The following is a 13,141-nucleotide window of genomic DNA, read 5'->3' on the forward strand; positions in this document are numbered from 1 at the left end:
CATCATTGTCATTCACATGAAGAAAAGATGGAGATACAGGGGGCAGAGGTCTTGGTACCTTGTGGGAATTTGTTGGCGAGTGAGTAAAGCACAACTACCCTCAGTATTATTGGGCAATGTGCAATCATTCTAAAAGGAACTGAACAATCTACGATTAAGAATATCCTACCAACAGGACGTTAACTGTAATATCTTATGTATCACAGAGACTTAGCTGAACGACGACACGGATTATATAGAGCTGGCTGGCTACTCCGTTTTTTGGCAGGACAGAGAAGCTACGTCTGGTAAGAGGAGGGGCAGGGGTGTGTGCCTATTTGTCAATAACAGCTGGTGCGCGATGTCTACTATTAAAGAAGTCTCGAGGTATTGCTCACCTGAGGTAGAATACCTCATGATAAGTTGTAGACCACACTATCTGCCAAGAGAGTTCATATCTATATTATTTGTAGCCGTCTATTTGCCACCACAAACCAATGCTGGCACTAAGACCGCACTCACCGAGCTGTATAAGGTCATAAGCAAACAAGAAAATGCTCATCCAGAAGCGGACTCCTAGTGGCCGGGGACGTTAATGTAGGAAAACTTAAATACATTTTAGCTAATTTCTACCAGCACGTCATAAAAAAAACTCGAGACCACCTTTACTCAACACACAAGGATGCATACAAAACTCTTCCTCCCCCTCCATTTGGCAAATCTGACCATAATTCTATCCTCCTGAGTCCTGCTTACATGCAAAAACTAAAGCAGGAAGTACCAGTGACTCACTCAATACGGACGTGGTCAGATGACGCGGTTGCTACGCTACACGACTGTTTTGATGGCACAGAATGGAATATGTTCCGGGATTCATCCAATGGCATTGAGGAGTATACTACCTCAATCACCGGCTTCGTCAATAAGTGTATGGATGAAGTCGTCCCCACAGTGACTGTATGTATGTTTCAAAACCGGAAGCCATGGATTACAGGCAACATCCAGACCGAGCTAAAGGCTAGAGCTTCCCCTTTCAAGGACCGGGACACTAATCCGGACGCTTAAAAGAAATCTGCTATGCCCCCAGACAAACCATCAAACAGGCAAATCGTCAATACAGGACTAAGATTGAATCCTACTATGCCAGCTTTGACACTCTTTGAATGTGGCAGGGCTTGAAAACTATTATGGACTACAAAGGGAAACCCAGCCATGAGCTGCCCAGTGACATGAGCCTACCAGACAAGCTAAATGACTTTAATACTCGCCTTGAGGCAAGAAACACTGAAGCATGCATGAGAGCACCAGCTGTTCCGGACGACTGTGTGATCACACTCTCCGTAGCCGATGTGAGCAAGACCTTCAAACAGGTCAAAATTCACAAAGCCGCGGGGCCTGACGGATTACCAGGACGTGTACTCAAAGCATGTGCGAACCAACTGGCAAGTGTCTTCACTGACATGTTCAACCTCTCCCTGGCCGACTCTATAATGCCTACATATTTCAAACATACCACCATAGTCTCTGTGCCCAAGATAGAGAAGGTAACCTGCCTAAATCATTACCGTAGCACTCATGTCGGTAGCCACGAAGTGCGTTGAAAGGCTGGTCATGGCTGACATCAACACCATCATGTCTGAAACACTAAACCCACTCCAATTTGCATACTGCCCCAACAGATCCACAGATGCCACAATCTCAATCGCACTCCACACTGCCCTTTCCCACCTGGACAAAAGGAACACCTATGTGAGAATGCTGTTAATTGACTACAGCTCAGCTTTCAACACCATAGTGCCTACAAAGCTCATCACTAAGCTAAGGACCCTGGGACTAAACACGTCCCTCTGCAACTGGATCCTGGACTTCCTGATGGGCCGCCCTCAGGTGGTAAGGGTAGGCAACAACACATCTTCCATGCTGATCCTGGGGCCTCTCGGGGGCGTGCTTAGTCCCCTCCTGTACTCCTTGTTCACCCATGACTGTGAGGCCAAACACGACTCCAACACCATCATTAAGTTTGCTGACGACACAACAGTGGTAGGCCTATAGGGAGGAGGTCAGAGACCTGGCAGTGTGGTGCCAGGTAAAACAACCTCTCTCGCAAAGAGAGCAAGACAAAGGAGCTGATCATGGACGGTAAGAGAAGGAGGGCTGAAAAAGCCTCCAATAACATTGGCGGGACTGAAGTTGAGCTGGTTGAGAGTTTCAAGTTCATTGGTGTCCACATCACCAAGAAACAATCATTGTCCAAACACACCAAGAAAGTTGTGAAGAGGGCACAACAACACCTTTTCCCACTCAGCAGACTGAAAAGAGGGAGGTGCTCACTCCCAGGGCCCTGACCTTAGTGATGAGCTTGGAGGGGACTATGGTGTTGAACGCTGAGCTGTAGTCAATGAACATCATTCTTACATAGTGTAGGTGTTGCTTTTGTCCAAGTGGGAAAGGGCAGTGTGGAATGCAATAGAGATGCATCATCTGTGGTCCTGTTGGGGCAGTAAGCAAATTGTGGTGGGTCCAGAGTGTATGGGATGATGGTGTTGATGTGAGCCAAAGCATTTCATGGTTACAGATCGGAGTGATCATTTATACATGTTACCTTGGTGTTCTTGGGCATAGGGACTATGGCGGTCTGCTTGAAACATGTAGGTATTACAGACTGGGTCAGGGAGAGGTTCAATATGGCAGTGAAGACACTTGCCAGCTGGGCAGCACATGCTCTGAGTATGTGTCCTTGTAATCTGTCTGGCCCTGTGACCTTGTTTAAAGGGGTTTGTGCTTAGTCCCCTCCTGTACTCCTTGTCCCCTCCTGTACTCTTCGCAGGACTCCAACATCATCAAGTTTGCTGACGACACAATGGTGGTAGGCGACAAGTCGGCCTACAGGGAGGAGATCAGAGACTTAGCAGTGTGGTGCCAGGACAACAACCTCTCCCTCAACATCAGTAAGACCAAGGCAAACGATATCGGAGCATCGGCTCTTGGACCAACATGCTCTGAGACACCTACCCCCAAGCCATAACACTGCTAAATAGCTATAAAATCTGACTGTAGTTTTGACACAGCCAGATCAACAGTCAAGGCATACGTAATAGTATCATCTGCATATATACTATATATACAAAAGTATGTGGCCACCCCTTCAAATTAGTGGATTTGGCTATTTCAGCCACACACATTGCTGACAGGTGTATCTCCATAGACAAACATTGGCAGTAGAATGGCCTTGCTGAAGAGCTCAGTGACTTTGAACGTGGCATGGTCATAGGATGCCATCTTTCCAACAAGTCAGTTCGTCACATTTCTGCCCTACTAGAGCTTCCCCGGTCAACTGTAAGTGCAGTTTTTGTGAAGTAGAAATGTTCAGGAGTAACTACGGCTCAGCCGTGAAGTGGGAGGCCACACAAGATCACAGAACGGGACTGTCGAGTCCTGAAGCGCCTAGTGAGTAAAAATAATCTGTCCTCGGATGCAAAACTCACTACTCAGTTCCAAACTGCCACCAGAAGTAACGTCAGCACAAGAACTGTTAGTCAGAAACTTCATGAAATGGATTTTCATGGCCGAGCAGCCACACACAAGCTTAAGATCACCATGCTTCACCGTCTGGCAGTCCGACAGACTAATCTGTGTTTGGCGGATGCCAGGAGGAAGTTCCTGCCAGAATGCATAGTGCCAACTGTAAAGTTATGGTTCGGGCTAGGCCGCTTAGTTCCAGTGAAGGGAAATCTTAAAGATAAAGCATACAATGACATTCTAGACGATTCTGTGCTTCCGACTTTGTGGAAGGCCCTTTCCTGTTTCAGCACAAAGTGAGGTCCACACAGAAATGGTTTGTTGAGATCGGTGTGGAAGAATTTCACTGGCCTGCACAGAGCCCTTACCTCAATCCCATCAAACAACTTTGGGATGGAATGGAATGCCGACTGCGAGTCAGGCCTTACCGCCCAACATCAGTGCCGACCTCACTAATGCTCATGTCTGAATGGAAGTAAGTCCCCGCAGAAATGTTCCAGCATCTAGTGGAAAGCCTTCCCAGAAGAGTGGATGCTGTTATAGCAGCAAAGGGGGGACCAACTCCATATTAATGTCCATGATTTTGGAATGAGATGTTCGACAAGCAGGTGTCCACATATGTTTGGTCATGTAGTGTAGATGAAGTTTATAGTTTTTAACAGATTGACCAATGTTTATATAAATAGTGTAGAGAACAGGTCTCGAAATCGACCCATGTGGTACACCTTTAAGAAATTCAGACTGAACCCCATCTATCACGATGGCCTGTGTTCTGTCACTAGTGATGTCCAGCTGGCACTGCTGATTTGACTCAGGGTTGGAGTTGGGTCTTACGAGGAAGGGGATTTTTTTTTTCAACCAACATTAAGTAGAATAGACAGATCATGGGTTAGAACCATTTTGGGAAACCTTAGATGACTGACATCAAACACTGGGAGTGTGGAAAAGCTTACTAAGAGATACATATCTCACAGGTTAAATTAAATATGAAAGTGTATTTGAAAATGCTCTCAAAGAATTCCACTGCCCATAAACTTACCCATAATGATAGGAGGTGATGTCACTTCTGTTGATGAGCTATTATCACCAGAGGACATCTTCAGAATTTTCCCTGTAACTTTTTCAAATTGATTCTATGATTGTGAGCAAAGTGAACTCAATAACTGTGATTCGGTCTATAATTATATCACATTGCCGCATACATTACAGTATAGTGCAATAGACACCTGAATACAATTCATCAAGGTATTACTGTATATCCAGGGTTGGGTAGGTTACTTTCTAAATGTAATCTGTTACAGTTAATAGTTATCTGTCCAAAATTGTAATCAGTAAAGTATCTTTTGGATTACCCAAATTCAGTAATTTCAGTTTCTTTTAGATTACTTTCTCCTTAAGAGGCATTAGAAGAAGACAAATGTATGTTACCAATTGAATGACATCTATTGCAGGATAAATTAATGTTGAAGTTTATATAGCTGGCCATATATGGATATTCAATTTTACTTTATGGGTTGGTTATGTAGGCTTCTTCTAACCCATCACTTTCTACTACATATAATAATATGATTAAATTATATCTTTACATTACAAAAAGTCTATCAGAATTCTTGTCATTCCAGTAATACCCCTTGATCTTCTAGAGTAAATATGGAAGTATAGACGAGCCAAATTGTTTCACCTGAGCATAACCCCAAAACGAAGGACTTATTAGCCAGCCCTACTCTGTTGATTATGATTTTGTTGTCATGGAGGACTGATTGGGATCATTGTTTCAAATTGAAAAATAAATTATGCGCTCATGGAATGGCATGCTTTGAGCACTACTGAAAAATGCTATATACATGTGAAAAATAAATGCCATGTGTTGCATTTGATATTGGCCTATTGTTTACCTTTTTGTTGGTGACACTTTGATATCTTGATAATATGCAGCTGTTTAAAGGGCAAATTCACAGATGAAACAATAGCAAAATGGTGCCCTGCCTCTGGTTTGGTAAAAAGCTAAGGGATGGGCCTGGAGAAATGTAATCACTCTCAGATGAATAGACAGAGCTATGGATGCAAGGACTGACCATTCATGATATCAACATGATTGTTTTAACCATGTTATGAGGCTATACAGTGTTATTTCATAGTTTTGATGTATTCACTATTATTCTACAATGTAGAAAATCGTAAAAATAAAGAAAAACCCTAGAATGAGTAAGTGTCCACTGACTGCCCACTGGTTTCAAAAACAATGATTGATACACAGCTTAAACTTCTTAAATTCAACTATTATTGTGTTCAAATACACATTTAGATTTGTGAACAGCCATACACAACAACCACAATCCATAAGGCGCAAATAGCAAAATGAGAGAGCAGCAGTGTGATTCAAATTAATGCACTATGTAGATATCAATGATAAGTGATATTCATACCGCCGTAGACTACACCACTGCTGTCATCCTTACCTCCAAGCATTTATTCAAATTGGAAAGTCTTTGGATGCTGACAGCAGTCACACCATTGGAAAACATAGCTTGGACTGTAGCCTACAAAAGCCTATTCCTGCTCTTTCCCGCGAGCCTTCAAACACAACTTAACCTTGCACCTTTTTTCAATGCTGTTTTGAATGTCATTGAGAAAACAGAGAAGTGTCAAAGATTTTTTTTTGCAAACATCCTTTCTGATTTTAAAAGTAATCCTCTAAATTGTCATCTTGTTTTTCAAAAGTATCTGTAATCTGATTACAATATTTTAGCTGGTAACGTAATGAATTCCATGTAATCCGTTACTCCCCTAACCCTGTGTATATCAGTTTCAATGTTATTATTTACACTTTTTTGATGACTGTTCCATCGTAAAGAAGTGAGTGGGAGGGTGCACTGTCGGTCAAAGATTCAAAATGGTAATCTCATTTCTTTTATGTTTCTTTTGCTTTGCAGTTCCCCCCAAGATCTATGACATTTCCTCTGACATCACGGTAAACGAGGGCAGCAACGTGTCACTCATCTGCACAGCCAGTGGGAAACCAGATCCCACCATCTCCTGGAGACATATAACCCCATTAGGTGAGTTCACTTTACAGGAAACACTCTCACATACCTGACACTAATAGACAGAAATGGCTTTGTGAACTGTTGTTTATGGTTTGTTGAAAGTAATTTAAGGCGAGGCACCACACCCTAATAGACAAATGTCCCCCTTCTTAATCATATCACAATTAACTTTACTAGTTGAATATAGACAGCAATATAATACTTTTTTGTATTAGCTATAACTTCTATGAAATATTGTATTAAAATATGCAAATGAGGCAACACTCATTAATATGCACATACCCCAAATCTATTTTTCTGGAAACTGGATGATGTCAGCCTAACTATTTTGGTTTCACTCTGTTGAGACACTCCAGGACCGGACTTGCATTGACTAGATTGTGGATATATACTTCTTTCATATTTCAATCTGTAAAATACCAAAGACATGTACGTAAACTGCATTTTTGGCACATATTTCCAAAGAAAATGTTATGTGGAATGAAAATTTGACAACATATCAACAATTACCTCTATACAAGTCTGTAGCATATATCTAAGGATAACCACAGAATGTGGTGAGTACAGATGCTTCTGTAGCTGAGAAAAATGTGTTAGCATGTGGGAAGAGTCTTACTTTCAGGAAATAGCAGTTAAGGAAAGGTACAATTAATTTAGCCTACCAATCGCCAAACACCAAATTAGACTCAATCACGACCTCTTTAAAGTAAGTTACTACATGAGAAATTTACAAACTGGACTCTATGAAATGGGCTTTTAAATTATATACAGTGCCTTCAGAAAGTATTCATACCCCTTGACGTATGTGAGAGCAAAATTACAAGATTATGTTACAATACTGTTATTGCATCAAATGGTTGTTTTGTGGAATAGAATATGGTTCTTAGAACACTCATCTGTGTGTGGTCTTCTGAGTTGGGCCTCTGGGGCTTAATGCTGACAGTGGATTTACGATGCCTTTGGTGATAAAACCTAAAAGACCACATTCCATAGCATGAGTTGGTGTTTGTGTGCCGGGAGATAGGGTGGAGATGGCTCGGGTATGTATAATTATGAGAGGAACCTTGTTTTGGGGGCCAGACCCTGGTTTCTACACAAAGAGAACAGTCTTTAGAGCAGATACTGTCTGCTGTGAATTATTCATTTATTTCGTACGGATCCTAACCTTGTGACCCTTTCCACACGTCTGTTGTTTGTCATGTAGACTAAGGGGGTGTATCTTTGCTATAAAAGATCTTTGTATCCTTTGTGTCGGGACCTCAACAAATCATCTAAGAGTGGTTTGTCGACCAGCCATATTGTAAAGCACTCACATCATTCACTTGTGTGTGATATGACATGCTTTCTTTATTAATAAGTGAATAAAGATTTAGTCGATGTATATCTCTGACTTGTGTGATGTTTGCCTCTCCTTATTTGATAATACAGAAATTAACCGTGACACTTACTCCACATTTTGTTGTGTTAAAGCCTGAATTAAAAATATATTAAATATTTTTTTCACCCAGTTACATACAATTGTCACGTCCTGACCAGTATAGGGGTTATTTGTTAGTGTAGTTTGTTCAGGACGTAGCAGGGGGTGTTTGTTTTATGTGGTTCAGGGTGTGTTTTGTGTATGTGTTTAGGTAGAGGGGTATTTCATTTATTAGTCCGGGGTTTGTTAGTCATTGTTCTATGTTATTATATTTCTATGTTCTATCTAGTCTTTTGTAGTTCTATGTTTAGTTAATTGGGGTTGGACCTTCAATTGGAGGCAGCTGGTTATTGTTGCCTCTGATTGAGGGTCCTATAATTAGGAGTTTGTTTTTCATGGGATTTTGTGGGAGATTGTTCTTGTTTAGCTGTTTTACCTGACAAGACTGTCAAGTTCGTTTTTTTGTTTTGTATACGTTTTCCTTCTTCACTATAATAAAGATGAGTATACATTTTCCCGCTGCGTCTTGGTCTCTACCCTACGACACCGTGACAATACCCCATAATGACAAAGTGAAAAAATGTGTTTTGACATTTTTGCAAATATATAGAAATGTCTAATTTACATAAGAATTCACACCCCTGAATCAACATGTTAGAAGCGCTTATGGCAATGATTACAGCTGTGAGTCTTTCTGAGTAAGTTTCTAAGAGCTTTTCACACCTGGATTGTACAATATTCGTCCATGTATCTTCAATCTCATGAAAATGGTTGTCTAGCAATGATCAACAACCAATTTGACAGTCTTTCCATCGATTTTCAAGTAGAATTAAGTCAGGAACATTCATTGTCTTCTTGGTAAGCAACTGCATTGTAGATTTGGCCATGTGTTTTATGTTATTGTCCTGATGGAAGGTGAATTCATCTTCCAGTATCTGGTGTAAAGCAGACTGAACCAGGCTTTCCTCTAGGATTTTGCCTGTGCTTAGCTCCATTCATTTTCGTTTTTATCCTAAAAAAACTTCCCAGTCCTTAACAATTACAAGCATATCCATAACATGATGAAGACACAATTATGCTTGAAAATATGTAGAATGGTACTCAGTGATGTGTTGGATTTGCCCCAAACATAACACGTTGTATTCAGGACATAAAGTACATTTCTTTGCCACATTTCTTGCAGTTTTACTTTAGTCAGTAGTGGTGCTTGGGTAAAATCACTGGGTAAGCCAAGCCAATAAAAAAGTCATATTACAACCTATGTTGTGATATATGCGTTGTTTGCTCTATAACCCATTTGTTAAGGGATAGCCCCCTTTTTTAAAATTTTCGCCTAAAATGACATACCCAAATCTAACTGCCTGCAGCTCAGGCCCTGAAGCAAGGATATGCATATTATTGGTACCACTTGAAAGGAAACACGTTGAAGTTTGTGGAAATGTGAATTGAATGTAGATGAAAATACAAAGAAAAAAAACAACCGTTTTTATTTTATTTCTACCACCATCTTTGAAATGCAACAGAAACTAGCCATCACTCTGGTTGGTATTCCGATGGTGTTCACAACATGGCAGCAGTGTATGTGCAAACGGTGTATGTGCAAACAGTGTATATTTCAGACGGATAACTTGAAGTATGAGCAAACTACATGACATTTAGTATGAAGTTGCCAGTGACTGGAACGAATTGCAAAAATCGCTGAAGTTGGAAACTTTTATTTCCCTCACCAACTTTAAACATCAGCTACCTGAGCTGCTAACCGATCGCTGCAGCTGTACATAGTCCATCTGTAAATTGCCCACCAATCTACCTACCTCATCCCCATACTGTTTTTATTTTATTTACTTTTCTGCTCTTTTGCACACCAGTATTTCTACTTGCACATCATCATATGCTCATTTATCACTCCAGTGTTAATCTGCTAAATTGTAAATATTCGCTCCTATGGCCTACTTATTGCCTACCTCCTCATGCTTTTTGCACACACTGTATATAGACTTTCTTTTTTTTCTACTGTGTCATTGACTTGTTTATTGTGTTATTGGCTTGTTTATTGTTTACTCCATGTGTAACTCTGTGTTGATGTCTGTGTCACACTGCTTTGCTTTATCTTGGCCAGGTTGCAGTTGTAAATGAGAACTTGTTCTCAACTAGCCTACCTGGTTAAATAAAGGTGAAATAAAAAAAATAAAAAGTTACCCAGGTACATTTGGGCAAATCGTGAAGGAGACATTTACATTCACATTACATTTTTCTGCAAGAATATCGTCAAATCTGTATACTTGGACTTTGATTTAGCTTTTCCAGTATTAGTAGCCATATTATAAGTTCAACATTTGCAAAACACCCATTTTTCATAACTTCATAACTCTCCATATTCTTATAATTTTTGTCCAAAAGGAAAAGGCTTGCTGTGATATATAATAAGACAGTGACAAAAAGACAGTCACACAATGGAGGAATAAATTCAACTATACGTGCATTTGTTTCATCAAAAAAACAGAGAGCAACATCTAACATCTAATTCTTTTATATAAATGTTTTTATCAAGGGAGGCCAAATGCTTGCTGGCATCAATCAATCAATTGCTACAGCAGCAACATGTCATAGTCTTTTGTTCCAGATAGCATCATATACATGGGCTACACATACTGAGACAGAGGGTCGCTGTTTCTCTCGCTCTGATGATTTTTCCAGTGAGATTCAGCCACTTGCAATTGACGGAAAATTATGAAAACACAGAGAGACAAAATAAAAATAATTTCCCTTGGCTCCATGTATACACACCACTGACTTTAGTGCCTTATTGCAAACAGGATGCATGTTTTGGAATATTTGTATTATGTACAGGCTTCCTTTTCAGTATTGTGGAGTAACTACAATGTTGTTGATCCGCCTTTAGTTTTCTCCTATTATAGCCATTAAACTCTGGAACTATTTTAAAGTCACCATTGGCCCCATGGTGATTTCCCTAAGCAGCTTCCTTCCTCTCCATCAACTGAGTTAGGAACGAAAACTTTATCTTCAGGCTGTAACAGCAAAATGTGGACAAAGTCAAATGGTGTGAATACTTTCTGAAGGCACTGTATGAATACATGTAGTCAGCTTTGAAATGATGGATTCATGTTCATTTCAATATGGTTACAATCCATGACGTTTTGATGACCACCCTCTACATATGGAACAGTTTCCAGAGCTCTCTGAGATTAGATGTTCTGGTCCCTCTTGGTCAGTTCAGAGTAATGATCAGATACCTCTGTTGATTAATGTGTCTGTATTTCTTCATGTTTTGTAATTGTGTATATTGTATATTGAATGTATGCAGGGCTCATTTGTAAAAGAGACTCTAGTCCCTATGATCACTTCCCTGTCAAAATAAATTTTAAATAAATACAAATAATATACAGTACCAGTCAAAAGTTTGGACACACCTGCTCATTTAATGTTTTTTCTTTATTTTAACTAATTTCTACATTGTAGAATAATAGTGAAGACATCAACACTATGAAATAACACATATGGAATCATGTAGTAACCAAAAAAGTGTTAAACAACTCAAAATATATTTTAGATTTTAGATTCTTCAAAAGTAGCCCCCTTTGCCAAGAGTGTGCTGTCATCAAAGCTGTCATCAAGGCGTTCTCTCAACCAGCTTCACCTGGAATGCTTTTCCAACAGTGTTGAAGGAGTTCCCACATATGCTGAGCACTTGTTGGTTGCTATTCTTTCACTCTGCGGTCCAACTCATCCCAAACCATCTCAATTGGGTTGAGGTCGGGATGATTGTGGAGGCCAGGTCTTCTGATGCAGCGCTCCATCACACTCCTTCTTGATCAAATAGCCCTTACACAGCCTGGAGGTGTGTTGGGTCATTGTCCTGTTGAAAAACAAATGAAAGTCCCACTAAGCGCAAACCAGATGGGATGGTGTAATGAATGTGTCCTCTGTAGCAGAGGTAACTCTGGGTCTTCCTTCCCTGTGGCGGTCCTCATGAGCGCCAGTTTCATCACAGCGCTTGATGGTTTTTGCGACTGCACTTGAAGAAACATTCAAAAGGTCTTGACATTTTCCGGATTGACTGACCTTTTTTCACGTCTTAAAGTAATGATGGACTGTCGTTTCTCATTGAGCTGTTCTTGCCAAATAGGGCTATCTTCTGTATTCCCCCCTACCTTGTCACAACACAACTGATTGGCTCAAACGCATTAAGGAAAGAAATTACACAAATGAACTTTTAACAAGGCACACCTGTTAATTGAAATGCATTCCAGTTGACTACCTCTTGAGAGAATACCAAGAGTGTGCAAAGCTGTCATCAAGGCAAAGGGTGGCTACTTTGAAGAATCTCAAATTATAAACTATATTTTGATTTGTTTAACACTTTTTTGCTTACTACATGATTCCATATATTTTATTTCATAGTTTTGATGTCTTCACTAATATTCTACAATGTAGAACATAGTAAAAATAAAGAAAAATCTTGGAATGAGTTGGTGTCCAAACTTTTGGCTGGTACTAGATACATCAAGCTGACATTTTTTATTGTACCTTTGGAAGTACTAATATTAAAATGACCAAAATACTCCTGAATTTCAAAACTGTCGTTTTAGCCTGTGGTGCCTCACCTTAATTTAATGGAAATACCTAAACAAGAACATGATTTGGGTTCAGTTGATTTTCTTTATTTGACAGTAAGTATGATCACTCTTTATGGGGCGGCAGGTAGGTTAGTGGTTAGAACGTTGGACTTGTAACCGAAAGGTTGCAAGATCGAATCCCCGAGCTGACAAGGTAGAAATCTGTTGTTCTGCCCCTGAACAAGGCAGTTAACCCACTGTTCCTAGGCCGCCATTGAAAATAAGAATTTGTTCTTAACTGACTTGCCAAGGTTAAATAAAAATAAACTATGGTTGTGTTTTTATGATGTCACAAATATTGCTTGGATAATTGACACGTTTGTGTGTAGAGAAGGACCAAGGCACAGCGTGAGTATCGTTCCACATCTTTATTAATATGTGAAACTATGCAAGACATACTATAAACAAAACAACAAACGGTGACGACAGAGGTGCAACATGCACTAACTCAAAATAAGATCCCACAAACAGGTGGGAATAGGCTGCCTAAATATGATCCCCAATCAGAGACAAAGATAGACAGCTGCCTCTGATTGGGTACC

General features: G+C 40.1%; 1 protein-coding gene across 2 annotated transcripts in view; it reads left to right on the forward strand.

The window, feature by feature from the left end:
- Positions 1 to 13,141, forward strand: part of negr1 (neuronal growth regulator 1) — a 449,973-nt gene that overhangs the window by 211,601 nt on the left and 225,231 nt on the right. For both annotated transcript variants that reach the window (XM_014215672.2, XM_014215673.2), the window contains exon 3: positions 6,432 to 6,557. In XM_014215672.2, the coding sequence (XP_014071147.1) occupies positions 6,432 to 6,557 (126 nt within the window). The remainder of the gene's footprint in view (positions 1 to 6,431; positions 6,558 to 13,141) is intronic.

The sequence above is a fragment of the Salmo salar genome, chromosome ssa10, assembly GCF_905237065.1.
Source record: "Salmo salar chromosome ssa10, Ssal_v3.1, whole genome shotgun sequence".
Taxonomy (NCBI): domain Eukaryota; kingdom Metazoa; phylum Chordata; class Actinopteri; order Salmoniformes; family Salmonidae; genus Salmo; species Salmo salar.